The following is a 21,913-nucleotide window of genomic DNA, read 5'->3' as shown; positions in this document are numbered from 1 at the left end:
TTTCCTAGTCTGCTTGCCCTTGTTCCAGGACTGGTTAGGTTTCCAGCCTTGTCTGTAGCGAGCAACAGCTCCTTCCTGTTTTGGTGCAGAGGAAGTTGATGCTGCTCCTGCTTTGAAATTACGAAAGGAACGAAAATTAGACTGTCTAGTCTTGGCTTTGGCTTTGTCCTGAGGCAGGGCATGGCCTTTACCTCCTGTAATGTCAGCGATAATCTCTTTCAACCCAGGCCCGAATAAGGTCTGCCCTTTGAAAGGTATATTAAGCAATTTAGACTTAGAAGTAACATCAGCTGACCAGGATTTTAGCCACAGCGCCCTGCGTGCCGAATCCTGAATTCTTCGCCGTAAGTTTAGTAAGATGTACTACGGCCTCCGAAATGAATGAATTAGCTAGTTTAAGGACTCTAAGCCTGTCCGTAATGTCGTCCAGAGTAGCTGAACCAATGTTCTCTTCCAGAGACTCAATCCAGAATGCCGCTGCAGCCGTGATCGGCGCAATGCATGCAAGGGGTTGCAATATAAAACCTTGTTGAACAAACATTTTCTTAAGGTAACCCTCTAACTTTTTATCCATTGGATCTGAAAAAGCACAGCTATCCTCCACCGGGATAGTGGTACGCTTAGCTAAGGTAGAAACTGCTCCCTCCACCTTAGGGACCGTTTGCCAAAAGTCCCTTGTGGTGGCGTCTATTGGAAACATTTTTCTAAATATCGGAGGGGGTGAGAACGGCACACCGGGTCTATCCCACTCCTTAGTAACAATTTCAGTAAGTCTCTTAGGTATAGGAAAAACCTCAGTACTCGTCGGTACCGCAAAATATTTATCCAACCTACACATTTTCTCTGGTATTGCAACTGTGTTACAATCATTCAGAGCCGCTAACACCTCCCCTAGTAATACACGGAGGTTTTCCAGTTTAAATTTAAAATTTGAAATATCTGAATCCAGTCTGTTTGGATCAGAACTGTCACCCACAGAATGAAGTTCTCCGTCCTCATGTTCTGCCACCTGTGACGCAGTGTCTGACATGGCCCTAATATTATCAGCGCACTCTGTTCTCACCCCAGAGTGATCACGCTTACCTCTTAGTTCTGGTAATTTAGCCAAAACCTCAGTCATAACAGTAGCCATATCCTGTAATGTGATTTGTAATGGCCGCCCAGATGTACTCGGCGCTACAATATCACGCACCTCCCTCTGAGCGGGAGATGTAGGTACTGACACGTGAGGCGAGTTAGTCGGCATAACTCTCCCCTCGTTGTTTGGTGAAATTTGTTCAATTTGTACAGATTGACTTTTATTTAAAGTAGCATCAATACAGTTAGTACATAAATTTCTATTGGGCTCCACTTTGGCATTGCAACAAATGACACAGGTATCATCCTCTGAATCAGACATGTTTAACACACTAGCAAATAAACTTGCAACTTGGAAATACAATTCAATTAGAATAATATTAAAACGTACTGTGCCTTTAAGAAGCACAGAAGATCTATGACAGTTGAAAATTAATAAATTGAAACAGTTATAGCCTCAATCCTTGTAAACAACACAACTTTAGCAAAGGTTTAATCCCATTAGCAAAGATAACAAATTCTGAAAGCAGGAAACAAATTACAGAATAAACGTCTTTTATCTCAGTCAAACTAAAATTCTCACAGCTCTGCTGAGAGAAATTACCTCCCTCAAAATAAGTTTTGAAGACCCCTGAGCTCTGTAGAGATGAACCGGATCATGCAGGGAATACAATGAGTTGCTGACTGAAATATTTGATGCATAGTAAAAGCGCCAAAAAACGGCCCCTCCCCCTCACAACACAGCAGTGAGGGAGAACAGAAACTGTCAGAAAAACAGATTAAGCAACTGCCAAGTGGAAAAATAGTGCCCAAACATTTATTCACACAGTACCTCAGCAAATGAAAACGATTTTACATTCCAGCAAAAACGTTAAACATAATATCTAGTTATTAAACAGCTTTATGTATTTCTTACAGTGTAATTCTAGTGAAGTACCATTCCCCAGAATACTGAAGTGTAAAGTATACATACATGACATTATATCGGTATGGCAGGATTTTCTCATCAATTCCATTGTCAGAAAATAAAAACTGCTACATACCTCTATGCAGATTCATCTGCCCGCTGTCCCCTGATCTGAAGTTTACCTCACTCCTCAGATGGCCGAGAACAGCAATATGATCTTAACTACTCCGGCTAAAATCATAGCAAAACTCTGGTAGATTCTTCTTCAAACTCTGCCAGAGAAGTAATAACACACTCCGGTGCTATTTTAAAATAACAAACTTTTGATTGAAGATATAAAACTAAGTATAATCACCATAGTCCTCTCACACATCCTATCTAGTCGTTAGGTGCAAGAGAATGACTGGGAGTGACGTAGAGGGGAGGAGCTATATGCAGCTCTGCTGGGTGAATCCTCTTGCACTTCCTGTTGGGGAGGAGTAATATCCCAGAAGTAATGATGACCCGTGGACTGATCACACTTAACAGAAGAAAGTCAATCCTTGTGTTTGTGAAACGCTAGGATTGGCCATTGAAACAAATAAAGGGGACTTAATTCATGAAGTATAAGATACTTGACACAGAAAGCTCCTTTGTTGTTTCAAGCCCACGGTAGAACGCTGTTTTGCTAGAGAGGTGACGTTTCCACCTCTTAGCCAATAGCTGTGTGGGAAATCTGGCTCCTGCCGGATTTCCCGCACAGCTATTGGCTAAGAGGTGGAAACGTCACCTCTCTCTAGCAAAACACCGCTCTGCCTGAACAGCTCAGTGCGGCAAATGCCTGAAACAAATAAAGGAGCTTTCTGCATTAAAGGGACAGTCTAGGCCAAAATAAACTTTCATGATTCAGATAGAGCATGTCATTTTAAACAATTTTCCAATTTACTTTTATCACCAATTTTGCTTTGTTCTCTTGGTATTCTTAGTTGAAAGCTTAACCTAGGAGGTTCATATGCTAATTTCTTAGACCTTGTAGGCCACCTCTTTCAGATTGCATTTTAACAGTTTTTCACCACTAGAGGGTGTTAGTTCACATATTTTATATAGATAACACTGTGCTCGTGCACGTGAAGTAATCTGGGAGCAGGCACTGATTCGCTAGACTGCAAGTCTGTCAAAAGAACTGAAATAAAGGGGCAGTTTGCAGAGGCTTAGATACAAGGTAATCACAGAGGTTAAAAGTATATTATTATAACTGTGTTGGTTATGCAAAACTGGGAAATGGGTAATAAAGGGATTATCTATCTTTTAAAACAATAAAAATTCTGGTGTAGACTGTCCCTTTAAGTATTTTATACTTCATGAATGAAGTCCCCTTTATTTGTTTCAATGGTCAATCTTAGCATTTCACAAACGCTAGTATTGACTTTCACTTTAATACAATATAAATGCTACTACTAGTCAGAGAATGAAAGAGTCACTTTTACTACTTGTTGGGGACAACCATATAAGCAGTAAAGCAGGTGGTCAGACCCTAGGACTTACCCTGGGCTTGGCCAGCTCCTTAACCTTTGCAATTTCTTCATCAGATAGGATTTCGTGGTAGCGCACAATATGGGGTCTGTCCCACTCATCTTCCTCTTTAACTGGAGACAGAATATATCCTGGGCTCCTGTTTGCATCAGTGTAACGACAGAAAAGCCTCTTCTCTCTACGAGGGGTCTGGGGAAGAAGACATGAAATACAGGTCAGAGGGCCAATTGTCACCTGTAGTCCCTTGGCCCATGCTTGTTTTGTATTAGGTTTACAGCCTTATTAAGCAAACTCGTTTGTGACAGACCAGCTGCTTTAGCTTATGGAATAAGACAGCACAGAACTTGCCCCGTCTCCAGTAGACACTTTACAGTAGCAGTCAGTATATGGTTTACTTGAATGATCTTAATTACATAAATATTACCAAGGCCAACATTAGCACTATTACCAAGGCCAACATTAGCACTATTACCAAGGCCAACATTAGCACTACACTGGCCGCAGATGCCAAACAAGAGACAAAAAAATACGTAAGACTGTGCAAAAAGTTACCATTTTGATTCCTTCCCCGCGGCACAGCATCTCATACTTCTGCCTCTCAGGCAGGTGATCTTTGGGTCGCCCTTTTCGTTTTGGTTCGGTTTCCTCAGATACGGATGAGCTGGACTTGTTTTCTTTAGACATGATGTATTCAAAGTACCTCAGATTTCCATTCCCTCTTTGATGTTCTGGATCTATAAATATCACAATTAAGAGGTATCAGCTTGCAGGTTATGTATGAGGGTATGTGATACAGATTGTAATGAACAGGGGATGACCATCTTCATAAAGCATTATCGATATTGTCTTTACTCATGGTCGTCAGACAAGCATGGCTTATACACTATTCAGTTTATTTACCAAAATAAAACCATCTTATACAAACATGCTAGACTGTGCAACAGGAACTGAAGAACCGCCCAATCATAAATTAACCTAATAACACAGAACCCTCACCCAGTTCCAGTAGCCTCTTTGTCAGCATTAGGGCCTTGTCCAGGTCTCCTTGCTGGTACACGGCATAGCTCAGGTAATCTAGAACCAAGACTTTGTCTATAGACGATTCCTCCCCATCATCCAGCTGTCGCAGTGCCTGCTCCATCCATAACTCTGTGTGATAATAGTCCGCCTCTGTATATGCGATTTTACCCAACTCAAAGCAGTCTTCTACCGTTAGTGACGATTTGTGCTTTACACCTATGACCAGGGAAGACAAATGTAAGATGAAACCACACAAGGCACCATCACAAATCATGCTGCTATTTCCTGATTAACTCACATGAAGAGGTTCTAATGCACTAACACAATCCGTTTGTATGTTTAGCAATTAGATTATACACGTTAACCACATTTATATCTGTTTCCAGAATTCTTATCAAAAAGTTAAAGGGGCAGTAAAGTCAGAATTAAAAACTTTCATGATTCAGATAGAGCACGCCATTTTAAACAAATTTTAAATTGAATTTGCTTTGTTGAAAATCATACCTAGCTAGGCTCAGCTGCAATACACTACTCGGAGCTAGTTGCCGATTGGTGGCCGTGTATACATGACTCTTGTCACTGGCTCACCTGATGTGTTCAGCCAACTCCCTGTAGTGCATTGCTGCTCCTTCAACAAAGGATACCAAGAGAATAAAGCACATTTGATTTTAGAAGTAATTTGGAAAGTTGTATGTTCAGTCTGAATCATGAAAGACTGTGGGTTCCATGTCCCTTTAAGATTTGAGAGAGACAATCATCATCATCTAACTAATCAAGTAGCTAGAACTTCCTCTCCGTATATAACCAATAACACCACTGTGTTCCTGCACCATGATTACCTGGAAGGTTTCCTTTAGACATTGTGTCTGTGTCAAGGTTATACGTGTCCTGCAGACGAAGCAGCGCCTTAGCGGCTCCAGTCTGATCCTCATCATTGGGGAAATACTGGCGCTGGATGGTCAGATTGGAGATGAACCCTTAAAACAGGAGATGTGTTAAGATAGAGACATTCCCTCTCCTGTGTAACAGAACTTCACATCTGTAATGTTAGTGTTTAGAAGCCGACACTTTACACCTGAAGCTCTTAGACGTACAGAATTTAGACACAGACCTAGCACCACATCTATGAAACCTGTTCTGCTTTACTGCATTAAACTGCATTTTATTAACACATCACTTGCGGCCCTCTGAGTCCTCTCATGCAGACACTTTGCTATTTTTGGTATCTGGCCCTTGTGTTTAGTTTAAGACTTATTTCAATAATATGGAGGCTAACATTTGCCTACGCATAATTTACTAATCAGACTAATTAGCCATTTACCATCTGACATATCTTTGAGCACCAGATTCTCCAATTCCAGCCACTCTGTGTTCAGCCGCTTCATGAGCTTGAAAGCATTGACGGGGTGACCCAGGAATCCCTCCGGATCCCTTGTTGCCGTGTCAGTCACCTGATCCAGCTTTGCTGCCCATCTAAAACGTAAAAAACAAAACAAAAAACACACCATAATCTATATAGCAGAAACATGATTTTATATCTGAGTTTTTCTTTTCCAATTGGGTTAGATAAATGTAATATTGCATGAAGACTTTATTTTACATGATCAGACTTTATGAAATAAATTTTGCTATACCAGTTATTTAGGGAACCGATGGGAGAGGCTAGAAGATACTGTTTCAGGCCTGTGCCATTATACAACAGCTGGCAAACCCTGCCTGCAGGGTTACATTCCTTACATTTGTTCAGAACTGCCTGCCACATCTAGATGGAGTGTTAACTTATATCACCTTTACATGCCCCTCAGGTAACTGGCAGACACTGGCAGGGTGCCATCTAATCTGGAACATCTGTGTAGGAGGAATACATTTCGAGTGTGCAGTAATTTAAAATTAGAGTTCAAATTTGTGTGATGAAGGAACTGAGTAGATTTAAGTTTGTACAGTCTTTATATCTCCTATGAGCAATAAAAAGTTAATTTTATAAATTCTGTTTAAATATGTAATAAAAAAGCACACATACATTTCCATAGAAGCATAACGCTACACAATACTAAGCACTAAACAGAATGAGGGGAGTCAGCGAGGGAAGCTGCTTCTTGGCGCTATTTATACAGTATCAGCGCAGATCACGCTCAGGTCACTCTCACTTGTACAATGCAAACCGGAGCCTGTCCTAAGCAATTAAACACTTTAACCGTCTCCTCACAACTAGAGTTGCTTTAAAGGAACCATTTAGCAAACATACTCACGTTTTGATCTGAGCCAGCTTCAGCTCCTCTGCCTTAATATAATCCTTTAGGGAAGTTACCAGGTCTCTCTCAGTATTTAGTAAGTCTGTCATGTGGCCTGCAATTTAATAAAAGCACAAAATGTCTGTAGCTTAAATGCACAAAAGAATCCAAAATCAAATATATAAGCAAGTAATGCAGTTTTGGTAGCCTCAAACAGTCTAGGGTTATACATTTCCATCCTACATAAACATAAAATAGAAACAAATTATATAGACACAAACGGATAAAAGATGAAATTGCATTACAGTATGTAGGTGTAATGCAGCCCGCCATTAACTAAACAACCCACAGCTTCTCTGTGGTTAAAACATCACATCTGTAAAACGATATATTGTTATTACAGTGAAAAACAATATTTAACAAAACTCATTACAACAACACTGTGCACTTAGGAACTGTAACAGATCATTGGATGTGTTGGATGAAAAAATATCTTTGACATTTGGATTGGACGTTCCATTTGGAATTAGTTTTTTCTTGTTGTTTCATTGGTTAGAGCAGGGCCTTCTGTATAGGCTGAGCAAGAACCAGCTACAAAAGCCTGTCCCAAGCTCACCTAATGTAACCAGTGCACATTACATTATTGCAAGGCTCAACAAACCCAGGAGCCATTTCATTTTACCTTTGGCTCCTAACAGTTTGTGTTATTTTCCATAAATCTTTATACAAATAGCATTTGTCTCCCCTGCATTATTGTACTGTGGACCAACTGTTCAGCCAAACACACTTTAGTCCCCAATATTGTAAATGTGATGTGGCCTGCATTACATAGGTACAGTAATGACCTACCTATGGACGTGAAGAAGTCAGTGTGTGCACAACACAATGAGAAAAGCCCCAAAAGGGGCAATAATTGTGAGACAGTCATGGAGCTTCAACGTTTATCTAAAAGCAAAGAGAAAATACTTTTATTAGGATTTCATAAGCAATATATAGTTAGTCTGATCTACAACATCCAAAGGTTCAGCCTCTCCCTTTAAGGTTAAAGGGACATTCAAGCCAAAATTAGAATCCACATGGATATATTTCAGTTTTGCATTGATGCATTTTTGTAATAAATGGGTATTAGCAAAATGCGTCTAATAAAAGCTATAGCCGTTTCAAACGTGTATTTAAGTATGCACCGTGCACCAGTATTTTAATCACAGCACTTGCTCAGAAAGTCTAATGTGTTTGTACCATCTGGTAATGACTCAGTTGGTTAATTGCGGACATGATACAAACCCCACTGGTGCTCTGAGCAGCCGCAGTATTTAATTGCTGGTGCATTGACAATATACAGCTATGCTTTACATGCAGATAAAAACGCTAACACTAAAACAGTGATAACTTTTACCAGAAGCATTTTTGCCAATACATTTATATTGCAAATAGGTTTCTATTCAAATATGTAATTCATCCATGTGCATTGTGTCGCTTTAATAAGCAAACTGTAAATACACAACAAAAAATTCCCATCCCCACTGATGCACAAAATGGCCTGAGCACTTTGTATAAGGCCATGGTTTGTGACACCTGAATTAGTAGAAAACAAGGAAGCTGGAGATTTTCTACCGTTCAGATGCAGCAAACTTTTTACTGCAGACACGAGAGCTACTGAACCGACTCTTCTGCTTTAGGATCATTTGTATCAGTTTCTGATTGGGAGAATATTAAAACCAGCAAACATTAATAAAGATATGATTAATGGCAACCAAATGAATGGATAAGCTGCAATATGTAGAATATATTGGGTGTTTGTTACCTAGAAGCAGCTTTATATGCAGTTTGCCTTCACCGTCTGCATCAGACAATAACCACAAGTAGGGCCAAAACACAATGCTGCATTTAAAAGGGACAGTTTACCCCCAAACATTCTCCCATTTAAATTGTTCCCAATGATCCGTTTTACCTGCTAGAGTGGATTAAATTGTTTACAAAGTAGCTCCTTGACCCCTATTTTGGCCTTTGAAATACAGTAAAGGTCAATTTTGACGAATAAGTGCCCGTTAATTAATAATCCTATTAAAAACAAGGGCACTTTAAATCATCAAAATTGACATTTCAAGCATTTTCTTCAAAAACTTACCTTTTAATCCTGAAAGCTGCTCCATCGATTCCCCCGGCGGTCGGAAGCCTCTGCTTACGTCAGAAATGACTAATCCCACTTTCTCCAATCACTGTGTTCCCCCTGGGGGGGGGGGGAATCATGGCCTAAGGGAAAGCTGTGATAGGATGAAGCCGGATTTGTCATTTTGGATCCGCGAAGAGGACTTGCGACGGGCGGAGCAAACGCTGCAGCGGCTCTCAGGATTAAAAAGGTCCGTTGGCGCTCTACAAATAACTAATAATAAATGTCAATTTTGATTTAAAGGGCCCTTGTTTTTAATAGGAATATTAAAAACCGGGCACTAATTTGTCAAAAATTGACCTTCACTTTAACTTGTGGTTCCCCAACCTATTCTGAGCGTTTTGATAATGGAGTCTCGGCTATTAAATAGCCTAAGTAAACACAGCCAGCAGAAGAGATTAAACTCACAGTGGGGTGCAGGATAGTCAAGTAATAAAATGATAATTTTCCATTGTTCTCTATGTATTGAACTTTAGTTTTCCAGATAAATATATGATAAGGAAGCAAGTGTGTGTACACAAAGTGATAACATAATGGAGATATTACCTGAAACTCAACCTATTGTAATAGGCTGTGGTTTAAAAGCACAAAAGCAGCTACTTCATATACACAAATAAACCTAAAAATACAATTTCTCATACATTTTATACTCTGCAGCAACAAGTCATTGAAAATCCATTAATATAAAAACAAATTTACAGCGTAATGTCCCTTTAACCCTTTGAGTGCTAAGCTGAATTTAATATTTTTCTGTTTTTTACTATTTTCATAAAACATTTTTTTTAACTTGTATTTTTTCCCACAGATCCCCAAGACTTATACCATTGGAAAGGTGAGGCGATTACCTTTCCAACGGTGGTCTAAGCAGCATGCCTCCTTTCCCTATACTTCGCCGGGGTAGGAGCTGGTGGGGGCCCCCAGATTGCATAAAAGGTAGGTAGTTGAGTGCTAATGACGGCTCTGAGCAGTCATTAGCACTCAAGGGACAATGAACCCAAATTTTTTATTTTGCGATTCAGATAGAGCAGTAATTTTAAGCAACTTTCTAATTTACTCCTATTATCATTTTTTCTTCACTCTCTTGTTATCTTTATTTGTAAAAGAAGGCATCTAAGCTATTTTTGGTTCAGAGGCCTGGACAGCACTTGTTTATTGGTGGGTAAATTTGTCCACCAATCAGCAAGAACAACCCAGGTTGTTTACCAAAAATGGGTCAGTGTTCTAAAATAAGTGGTCTACCAATTCACTTCCGGTGACGTGAATCAGCTGCTTGCGGCGCTCACTGCGCATGCGCTAGAGGCCCAACCTCCTTAAAACAGCTGATTTACACGAGTCAAGGAAATATATGGCACCACATTCCTGAGCGTACGTTACTGGTTGCAAAATCAGACGGAACAAGCTGTCATCGGATTTTGTAACCAGAAAGTGTGCCATACAGGTCGCATAATCTGTACCCCACCACACAACGGCTGCAACGACTTGCACAGCTATTAACCCCTTATACTCAGTCAACAAGTTCAGCCAGTCCCTTCACTGTGTAACAATCCGAGGGGGGGGGAGTATTTGAAACAAGTTCTCTTTTTGCGAGTCTCAGTCACCCTCTGTTGATCTTTTCTTATTTGCAAAGTCAGAAATATTTAGGCTTTACATTCTGTCATACATTTACAGACTCGCAAAAATAGATAACTTGTTTCAAATACTCCCCCCCCTCAGATTGTTACACAGTGAACGGACTGGCTGAACTTGCTGACTGAGTATAAGGGGTTAATAGCTGTGCAAGTTGTTGCAGCCGTTGTGTGGTGGTGTACAGATTCTGCGACCTGTCTGGTTACAAAATCCGATGACAGATTGTTCCGTCTGATTTTGCAACCAGTAACATGCGCTCAGGAATGTGGTACTACAGTGGCATATATTGCCTCTAGCGCGAATGCGCAGTAAGTGCCACAAACCACCAGCAGCTGAATGTGTCCACCGGAAGTGATGTGGTGGACACATGCCTATGGTAGACAACATATTTTAGAACACCGGCATCTAAACTTACATTCTTGCTTTTCAAATAAAGAAAGCAAGAGAATGAAGAAAATTTGATAATAGGAGTAAGTTATAAAGTTGCTTAAAATTGCTTGCTCTATCTGAATCACGAAAGAAAAAAAATTTGGGTTCAGTGTCCCTTTAAGGTTTAAGTCATTTTGACAACCTGTGGCACGTCGGTAGACAACAAGCGTAACCAATATTAATCAGAACAAAGCACTGCAGGGTATGGCTCTCCTGACAAATAACCACAAAAATTTGCAATAGAAAGTGACAGCCGAAGGAGGGAGATCGGTCCCACATTATCAGAAAACAGGAAGTGCACATTCTCTCCTCTGACTGTGCCCTCACACAGCCGGAGGAGGGAGATCGGTCCCGCATTATCAGAAAACAGGAAGTGCAGTGCACAGTCTCTCCCCTGACTGTGCCCTCACACAGCCGAAGGAGGGAGATCGGTCCCGCATTATCAGAAAACAGGAAGTGCAGTGCACAGTCTCTCCCCTGACTGTGCCCTCACACAGCCGAAGGAGGGAGATCGGTCCCGCATTATCAGAAAACAGGAAGTGCACATTCTCTCCCCTGACGGTGCCCTCACACAGCCGAAGGAGGGAGATCGGTCACACATTATTAGAAAACAGGAAGTGCAGTGCACAGTCTCTCCCCTGACTGTGCCCTCACACAGCCGAAGGAGGGAGATCGGTCCCGCATTATCAGAAAACAGGAAGTGCACATTCTCTCCCCTGACGGTGCCCTCACACAGCCGAAGGAGGGAGATCGGTCACACATTATTAGAAAACAGGAAGTGCACATTCTCTCCCCTGACGGTGCCCTCACACAGCCGAAGGAGGGAGATCGGTCACACATTATTAGAAAACAGGAAGTGCACATTCTCTCCCCTGACGGTGCCCTCACACAGCCGAAGGAGGGAGATCGGTTGCACATTATTAGAAAACAGGAAGTGCACATTCTCTCCCCTGACGGTGCCCTCACACAGCCCTGGCAGCACTTGAGGCCCTAGAAATCATTCTAATTTGTAAGAAACTCAATATTGTTAACGGTTTCCAAATTTTTACCAATTATTGGTAACACTGAACTTGAACCTGGACTTAGATCTAAGGTGTTTAAGACGCGGTATGAAAAGGTTTAAGGCTTAAAGTTCAACTCAAGCATCTGCAGAGAAATGTAATTAAATCTTTTTAAAACTTTGCTAAAGGATTTGACTTAAGAGACGAAACCCAAAAATTCTCTATTATGATTTAGGTAGAACAAACAATGTTAAACAACTTTCCTATTTGAGTGCCCCAAAACGTTAGTCTGCCTAATAAAGGTTGTTTCACTTTTCCACACCTGAGAGTGCAACATTTCTTTGGACACTTGATTATTTGGAACAATGAGTTTTGCTCTGATTGTGTTGCACCCAACTTGAAACCTGCTGGACATTTGTGTTTAAAGATGCGCTGGTCCTACAACTTTGTTTAACTTCCCTATTTACTTCTATTATCAAATTTGCTTCATTCTCTTGGTATCATTTGTCGAAGGAGCAGCAATGCTCTACTGGTTTCTAACTGAACATATGGGTGAGCCAATGACAAATCGAGATATATATATATATATATATATATATATAGCCACCAATCAGCAGCTAGAACCTAGGTTCTTTGCTGCTCCTGAGCTTCCCTAAATAAACCTTTCAGCAAAGGATAACAAGAGAAGGAAGCAAATTAAATAGAAGTTAATTAGAAAGTTGTTTAAAATTGTATGTTCTGTCTAAATCATGAATGTCTAATTATGACTTTACTGTCCCTTTAAAGCGAATGTAAATTTTGATGCTTAAGTGCCCGGTTTTTAAAAATTTGATAAAAAAAAACAGGGGCATTTTAAGTGATCAAAATTTACATTTCACTCGTGTTGTGAAAAAAAAACAAAAAAAAAAACTTGCCTTTTAATCTTCACAGCAGCTCCAGCTTCCTTCACCCATCTTAAAGCCTCTTCCTGGGTCTAAAATGAGGAATCCGGCTTCCTCCAATCATGGCGTTGAATCAGACACTGATTCCCCCGGGGAGGAAGCCGTGATTGGAGGATGACCTATCCATCGTTTCTGACATCAGAAATGGCTTTTGACGACCAGAGGAAGCTGGAGCTGCTGTCAAGTTTAAAAGGTAATTATTTCTTCACAACGAGTGAAATGTAAATTTTGATGAATTAAAGTGCCCCTGTTTTTAATAAAATTTTTAAAAACCGGGCACCAAAATGAATTTTTTGCATATTTACAATTGAGACAATATTATAAGAATAGCTTTTCCCCAGTAGCAAAATATACCACTTCAATATCGTGGAGAGAAGCCCATATGAGACGGATATATTACGCCTGCAATAATATCAAAAAAGGAATCCGACAGAAAAAGCTTCTTGTTCCAGGTGTAGCGCCCCAGATGCACATTTAATACTTTGCTTCTGCTTATGCCCCAAGATACAAAAAATCTGGCTACAAATTATGTTTTGGTTAAATACGTTTTTGGTAACCAAAATCAGATTCAATAAATCCATTTTTTTATGCTTAAAGGGACACTAAACCCAAATGTTTTCTTTCATGATTTAGATAGCCTATGCAATTTTAAGCAACTTTCTAATTTACTCCTATTATAAATTTTTCTTTGTTCTCTTGCTATTTTTATTTGAAAAAGAAGGCATCTAAGCTAAGGAGCCAGCCAATTTTTGGTTCAGCACTCTGGACAGCACTTGTTTAATGGTGGGTGCATTTAGCCACCAATCAGCAAGAACAACCCAGGTTGTGAACAAAAAAATGGGCCGGCTTCTAAACTTAAATTCTTGCTTTTCAAATAAAGATAGCAAGAGAATGAAGGAAAATTGATCATGGGAGTAAATTAGAAAGTTGCTGCTCTATCTGAATCACAAAAGAAAAAAAATGTGGGTTCAGTGTCCCTTTAAATATCCTACTTAATTAATACAGCAATGTTACTAGCAAGACAGGTGAAAGAATAAGGACAGTCCCAGTCTCTGTGCATTTATTAAAAGTGAAACAATAGGACCCATTGGTATTTACTGAGAACAAAACTAACTTTCTCCTTAAAATGGGAATTAGGACACAATTACAGATTATCTATCCATTCTGTAAATCATCATATTGCATATCAATAATACAATCGGATTGTTACCACACAGTTTGGGGTTTTCTCTCCTTTCTTTCTAAGATGTTTGATGCGGTTTTGTGTTTTTTTAATATACGGAGATTTTTATTGAGGTTAAAAGCAATACAAAACAAACATTGCCACATAATCAGGCCTTCGGTCAGTAAGGGATAGTTACATAAAACACTGTCAATTGCAACCTTGATGAAGTACTTATCTTTGGAGAGATTAAGTTGAAAACACATTAGTAGTTGGGAACTAAAGAGAACAAAGAGTTTGCAATACAAATTTCCCTCATGTAATGTTCTACTAGTGGCAACCTAAGACAAACAAACAAACCTCAGTTTTCTATATGAAAATAGATATTTGACCTCTTTAAAAATATTAACTGTAGGAGTAACGATACCTTTTCCGTTATTAAATAGTGACCACTCTTGGACCACACCAACTATACGCCAAACATACATAAGGGAAACTTGGGGGGAAAGGGGGAGAAAACATAATTTATGCTTACCTGATAAATTTATTTCTCTTGTAGTGTATCCAGTCCACGGATCATCCATTACTTATGGGATATTAACTCCTCCCCAACAGGAAGTGCAAGAGGATTCACCCAGCAGAGCTGCTATATAGCTCCTCCCCTAACTGCCATTACCAGTCATTCGACCGAAAACATGCAGAGAAAGGAAAACCATAGGGTGCAGTGGTGACTGTAGTTTAATGGAAAAATTACCTGCCTTAAAGTGACAGGGCGGGCCGTGGACTGGATACACTACAAGAGAAATAAATTTATCAGGTAAGCATAAATTATGTTTTCTCTTGTTAAGTGTATCCAGTCCACGGATCATCCATTACTTATGGGATACCAATACCAAAGCTAAAGTACACGGATGACGGGAGGGACAGGCAGGCTCTTTATACGGAAGGAACCACTGCCTGAAGAACCTTTCTCCCAAAAACAGCCTCCGAAGAAGCAAAAGTGTCAAATTTTTAAAATTTGGAAAAAGTATGAAGAGAAGACCAAGTTGCAGCCTTGCAAATCTGTTCAACAGAAGCCTCATTCTTAAAGGCCCAAGTGGAAGCCACAGCTCTAGTAGAATGTGCTGTAATTCTTTCAGGAGGCTGCTGTCCAGCAGTCTCATAGGCTAACCGTATTATGCTACGAAGCCAAAAGGAGAGAGAGGTAGCCGAAGCTTTTTGACCTCTCCTCTGACCAGAATAAACGACAAACAGGGAAGACGTTTGTCGAAAATCCTTAGTTGCCTGTAGATAAAATTTCAGGGCACGGACTACATCTAGATTGTGTAGCAGACGTTCCTTTTTCGAAGAAGGATTAGGACACAAAGATGGAACCACAATCTCTTGATTGATATTCCTGTTAGTGACCACCTTAGGTAGGAACCCAGGTATAGTACGCAGAACTACCTTGTCTGAATGAAAAATCAGATAAGGAGAATCACAATGTAAGGCAGATAACTCAGAGACTCTTCGAGCCGAGGAAATCGCCATTAAAAACAGAACTTTCCAAAATAACAACTTGATATCAATGGAATGAAGGGGTTCAAACGGAACCCCCTGTAAAACATTAAGAACTAAGTTCAAACTCCATGGTGGAGCAACAGTTTTAAACACAGGCTTGATCCTAGCTAAAGCCTGACAAAAAGCTTGAACGTCCGGAACTTCTGACAGACGTTTGTGTAAAAGAATGGACAGAGCTGAAATCTGTCCCTTTAAGGAACTAGCGGATAAACCCTTTTCTAAACCTTCTTGTAGAAAAGACAATATCCTCGGAATCCTAACCTTACTCCATGAGTAACTCTTGGATTCGCACCAATATAAGTATTTGCGCCATATCTTATGGTAAATCTTTCTGGTAACAGGCTTCCTAGCCTGTATTAAGGTATCAATAACTGACTCAGAAAAACCACGTTTTGATAAAATCAAGCGTTCAATTTCCAAGCAGTCAGCTTCAGAGAAATTAGATTTTGATGTTTGAAGGGACCCTGGATCAGAAGGTCCTGTTTCAGAGGTAGCGACCAAGGTGGACAGGATGACATGTCCACTAGATCTGCATACCAAGTCCTGCGTGGCCATGCAGGCGCTATTAGAATCACTGATGCTCTCTCCTGTTTGATTCTGGCAATCAATCGAGGAAGCATCGGGAAGGGTGGAAACACATAACCCATCCCGAAGGTCCAAGGTGCTGTCAAAGCATCTATCAGAACCGCTCCCGGATCCCTGGATCTGGACCCGTAACGAGGAAGCTTGGCGTTCTGTCGAGACGCCATGAGATCTATCTCTGGTTTGCCCCAACGTCGAAGTATTTGGGCAAAGACCTCCGGATGAAGTTCCCACTCCCCCGGATGAAAAGTCTGACGACTTAAGAAATCCGCCTCCCAGTTCTCCACTCCCGGGATGTGGATTGCTGACAGGTGGCAAGAGTGAGACTCTGCCCAGCGAATTATCTTTGATACTTCCATCATTGCTAGGGAGCTTCTTGTCCCTCCCTGATGGTTGATGTAAGCTACAGTCGTGATGTTGTCCGACTGAAACCTGATGAACCCCCGAGTTGTTAACTGGGGCCAAGCCAGAAGGGCATTGAGAACTGCTCTCAATTCCAGAATGTTTATTGGTAGGAGACTCTCCTCCTGATTCCATTGTCCCTGAGCCTTCAGAGAATTCCAGACAGCGCCCCAACCTAGTAGGCTGGCGTTTGTTGTTACAATTGTCCAGTCCGGCCTGCTGAATGGCATCACCCTGGACAGATGTGGCCGAGAAAGCCACCATAGAAGAGAATTTCTGGTCTCTTGATCCAGACTCAGAGTAGGGGACAAGTCTGAGTAATCCCCATTCCACTGACTTAGCATGCACAATTGCAGCGGTCTGAGATGTAGGCGTGCAAAGGGTACTATGTCCATTGCTGCTACCATTAAGCCGATCACCTCCATGCATTGAGCTACTGACGGGTGTTGAATGGAATGAAGGACACGGCATGCATTTTGAAGCTTTGTTAACCTGTCTTCTGTCAGGTAAATCTTCATTTCTACAGAATCTATAAGAGTCCCCAAGAAGGGAACTCTTGTGAGTGGAAAGAGAGAACTCTTCTTTTCGTTCACCTTCCATCCATGCGACCTTAGAAATGCCAGTACTAACTCTGTATGAGACTTGGCAGTTTGAAAGCTTGAAGCTTGTATCAGAATGTCGTCTAGGTACGGAGCTACCGCAATTCCTCGCGGTCTTAGTACCGCCAGAAGAGCACCCAGAACCTTTGTGAAGATTCGCGGAGCCGTAGCCAATCCGAATGGAAGAGCTACAAACTGGTAATGCCTGTCTAGAAAGGCAAACCTTAGATACCGGTAATGATCTTTGTGAATCGGTATGTGAAGGTAAGCATCCTTTAAATCCACTGTGGTCATGTACTGACCCTTTTGGATCATGGGTAAAATTGTCCGAATAGTTTCCATTTTGAACGATGGAACTCTTAGGAATTTGTTTAGGATCTTTAAATCCAAGATTGGCCTGAAAGTTCCCTCTTTTTTGGGAACCACAAACAGATTTGAGTAAAACCCTTGTCCTTGTTCCGACCGCGGAACCGGATGGATCACTCCCATTAATAAAAGATCTTGTACGCAGCGTAGAAACGCCTCTTTCTTTATTTGGTTTGTTGACAACCTTGACAGATGAAATCTCCCTCTTGGGGGAGAGAATTTGAAGTCTAGAAGGTATCCCTGAGATATGATCTCTAACGCCCAGGGATCCTGGACATCTCTTGCCCAAGCCTGGGCGAAGAGAGAAAGTCTGCCCCCCACTAGATCCGTTCCCGGATCGGGGGCCCTCGATTCATGCTGTCTTAGGGGCAGCAGCAGGTTTCCTGGCCTGCTTGCCCTTGTTCCAGGACTGGTTAGGTCTCCAGCCTTGTCTGTAGCGAGCAACAGCTCCTTCCTGTTTTGGTGCAGAGGAAGTTGATGCTGCTCCTGCTTTGAAATTACGAAAGGAACGAAAATTAGACTGTCTAGCCTTAGGTTTGGCTCTGTCTTGAGGCAGGGCATGGCCTTTACCTCCTGTAATGTCAGCGATAATTTCTTTCAACCCGGGCCCGAATAAGGTCTGCCCTTTGAAAGGTATATTAAGCAATTTAGATTTAGAAGTAACGTCAGCTGACCAGGATTTTAGCCACAGTGCTCTGCGTGCCTGAATGGCGAATCCGGAATTCTTAGCCGTAAGTTTAGTTAAATGTACTACGGCATCTGAAATAAATGAGTTAGCTAACTTAAGGGCTTTAAGCTTGTGTGTAATCTCATCTAATGGAGCTGATTCAAGTGTCTCTTCCAGAGACTCAAACCAAAATGCTGCTGCAGCCGTGACAGGCGCAATGCATGCAAGAGGTTGCAATATAAAACCTTGTTCAACAAACATTTTCTTAAGGTAACCCTCTAACTTTTTATCCATTGGATCTGAAAAGGCACAGCTATCCTCAACCGGGATAGTGGTACGCTTAGCTAAGGTAGAAACTGCTCCCTCCACCTTAGGGACCGTTTGCCATAAGTCCCGTGTGGTGGCGTCTATTGGAAACATCTTTCTAAATATCGGAGGGGGTGAGAACGGCACACCGGGTCTATCCCACTCCTTAGTAACAATTTCAGTAAGTCTCTTAGGTATAGGAAAAAAGTCAGTACTCGCCGGTACCGCAAAATATTTATCCAACCTACACATTTTCTCTGGTATTGCAACTGTGTTACAATCATTCAGAGCCGCCAACACCTCCCCTAGTAATACACTGAGGTTTTCCAGCTTAAATTTAAAATTTGAAATATCTGAATCCAGTTTGTTTGGATCAGAACCGTCACCCGCAGAATGAAGCTCTCCGTCCTCATGTTCTGCCACCTGTGACGCAGTGTCTGACATGGCCCTAATATTATCAGCGCACTCTGTTCTCACCCCAGAGTGATCACGCTTACCTCTTAGTTCTGGTAATTTAGCCAAAACTTCAGTCATAACAGTAGCCATATCCTGTAATGTGATTTGTAATGGCCGCCCAGATGTACTCGGCGCTACAATATCACGCACCTCCCGAGCGGGAGATGCAGGTACTGACACGTGAGGCGATTTAGTCGGCATAACTCTCCCCTCGTTGTTTGGTGAAATATGTTCAATTTGTACAGATTGACTTTTATTTAAAGTAGCATCAATACAGTTAGTACATAAATTTCTATTGGGCTCCACTTTGGCTTTAGCACATATAGCACAGATATCTTCCACTGAATCAGACATGTTTAACACACTAGCAAATAAACTAGCAACTTGGAAATACTTTTCAAGTAATTTACTATAATATGAAAACGTACTGTGCCTATAAGAAGCACAGAAAAAGTTATGACAGTTGAAAATTAATAAACTGAAAAGTTATAGCATCAAATCTTTGTAAAAAAACACAATTTTAGCAAAGGATTGCTCCCATTAGCAAAGGATAACTAACCCTGATAGCCTCCCCCTCACACATAACAGTAAGAGAGATCAGTAAACTGTCATAAATTAAATAAAACGACTGCCAAGTGGAAAAAAATAGTGCCCAAAACATTTTTTCACCCAGTACCTCAGAAAATTAAACGATTTTACATGCCAGCAAAAAACGTTTAACATTAATAAATTGAGTGTTATTAAAAAGCATGTTGCTAGTCCCTGCAAATTAGGCTAAAGTTTTATGCATACAGTATAATTCCAGTGAAGTGCCATTCCCCAGAATACTGAAGTGTAAAATATACATACATGACAGCCTGATTCCAGTTGCTGCTACTGCATTTAAGGCTGAGTTTACATTATATCGGTATGGCAGAATTTTCTCATCAATTCCATTGTCAGAAAATAATAAGCTGCTACATACCTCTTTGCAGATTAATCTGCCCGCTGTCCCCTGATCTGAAGTTTACCTCTCCTCAGATGGCCGAGAAACAGCAATATGATCTTAACTACTCCGGCTAAAATCATAGAAAAACTCAGGTAGATTCTTCTTCAAATTCTACCAGAGAAGGAATAACACACTCCGGTGCTATTATAAAATAACAAACTTTTGATTGAAGGTATGAAACCAAGTATAATCACCACAGTCCTCTCACACATCCTATCTATTCGTTGGGTGCAAGAGAATGACTGGTAATGGCAGTTAGGGGAGGAGCTATATAGCAGCTCTGCTGGGTGAATCCTCTTGCACTTCCTGTTGGGGAGGAGTTAATATCCCATAAGTAATGGATGATCCGTGGACTGGATACACTTAACAAGAGAAAGGGCCACTTTTGGACCCTAGTGAATATTTGTTCTGAAAACACCAGTAAAGTAGCTGCATAGACTGGGCCCATTATACCCTGAAGGGAGGGGAACTATTCTAGCTTCCGTGGAAATATTAGAAAAATGATAACATTAAGCAATACAAATAGATAAACATGAAATCCGTAGTGAAACTTGTGAGATGGGTTACCACAGACTTTAAACTACTATATGGTGGATTAAAGACAAAGACCCTGCATGGCATAGTGGTATTATAGTACCCGGAGGTATGTAAAGGTTAGTAAATTGTTAATCCCATTTCAGGTTAAGCTGCAGGGCTAAGGGGAGAGAGGAGCCCACAAGTTACATCAGTAGAAATTCTTAACACACAGCATATCAGTAGTATCTTTACAGAAGGCTGGAACAGAGAAGAAGACCGCTTACTCCACATAGTAGGGGAAATCTTAATATGCAAGAAATCAAACTGTCCCGGCCGTAGACAGCCCACTTCCCATCTAAGCAGTAGTGTGGATATTAATTCTAGGTATTCAAATAGCAGTAACAGAGATATCACATATATAACCCCATAAGGTGACTATCCTCAATTGTAGGATGATATGCTATATGAACAGAGCAATAATATAGGGTGAAGCTCACTCTTCATTTTATGTTGCAGTGTATATAAGTTATATAGCAAAATGTGTGCCATAATATTTTGTATATGTTATGGAAAACACATGTCCTAAAGTACAAAAACCTTCAAGTCTATGCCAACATGTAAAGCTGCATGAAATATATTGAGAACAAAAATTGAGTTGGAGTAACAGAGAACCCCCTCAGATTTCAACTTAAAGGGTATCATAAGAGGTATCCCAATTAGGCTGTAAGATTACAGTATTACCGCTGAATCACTGGGAAATCTAGACTAGCATAATCCTAAGTGAACTCGACAAAAGGTGACATACATAGGAGTTTAACATGCAGGCCCTCCATAGTTTATATCCGATGCCTACTTTCACTTCATCAGATGTTAGGGAACAGTCTTTTCCCGGTGTTGAGCGGTCAAATAGAAATATGAACAGGGGCATCCAATTTTTACCTAGTGAGCATACTCTTGAAATAGTCCAACGCGGAAGATCCGTGTTTGCAGTAGTCTGGTGATCGCAGGCTGTATCGCTCCGGTGGAGATCTAAACTAGCAAAAGGTAGGGACAATTCTCTCTGCAAAGTTGTTGCGGGTTTAACTTGAGAAGTCCAGGAAAGCTGGGTATGAACCTGTAGCGGAGCACAATTCTCGGTGTGAGCCTTTAAGGTCTGAGGAGTTGCATCGGGAACTTGCAGTCTGCACACAGAGCGGCTAAAGCAGAATCCTTGGTTGCAGCTGGCTCGGGAATATCAAAGTGCTCAAGGGTCTTGTGTCTCCCAGTTCCCCTCTCAGATATGCGAGAGTCATGGCAGGCTCCCATAGGTGGGGGTTCCGCACTCGTGTATGGCTTGTTGTACGGGGTCACCACCCCAAAGGCTAGATATAAAACTGCTGCTCAAATCGCTGCAAC

The 21,913-nt window shown here is 41.1% G+C and overlaps 1 protein-coding gene across 6 annotated transcripts in view; it reads right to left on the bottom strand.

Moving 5' to 3' along the window:
• The window catches only part of P4HA1 (prolyl 4-hydroxylase subunit alpha 1), a 64,082-nt gene that overhangs the window by 26,255 nt on the left and 15,914 nt on the right, over nucleotides 1-21,913 (bottom strand). For all 6 annotated transcript variants that reach the window (XM_053691905.1, XM_053691899.1, XM_053691900.1 and 3 more), the window contains 7 exons: nucleotides 7,597-7,692; nucleotides 6,766-6,862; nucleotides 5,838-5,989; nucleotides 5,356-5,493; nucleotides 4,493-4,732; nucleotides 4,049-4,230; nucleotides 3,509-3,685 (listed from right to left, as the gene is read on the bottom strand). In XM_053691905.1, the coding sequence (XP_053547880.1) occupies nucleotides 3,509-3,685; nucleotides 4,049-4,230; nucleotides 4,493-4,732; nucleotides 5,356-5,493; nucleotides 5,838-5,989; nucleotides 6,766-6,862; nucleotides 7,597-7,675 (1,065 nt within the window). In that variant the 5' untranslated portion in view covers nucleotides 7,676-7,692. The remainder of the gene's footprint in view (nucleotides 1-3,508; nucleotides 3,686-4,048; nucleotides 4,231-4,492; nucleotides 4,733-5,355; nucleotides 5,494-5,837; nucleotides 5,990-6,765; nucleotides 6,863-7,596; nucleotides 7,693-21,913) is intronic.

Source organism: Bombina bombina, chromosome 9 (genome assembly GCF_027579735.1).
Source record: "Bombina bombina isolate aBomBom1 chromosome 9, aBomBom1.pri, whole genome shotgun sequence".
Taxonomy (NCBI): Eukaryota; Metazoa; Chordata; class Amphibia; order Anura; family Bombinatoridae; genus Bombina; species Bombina bombina.
Note: the sequence above shows the minus strand (reverse complement) of the source record. Positions and strands in the feature narration are given on the sequence as shown.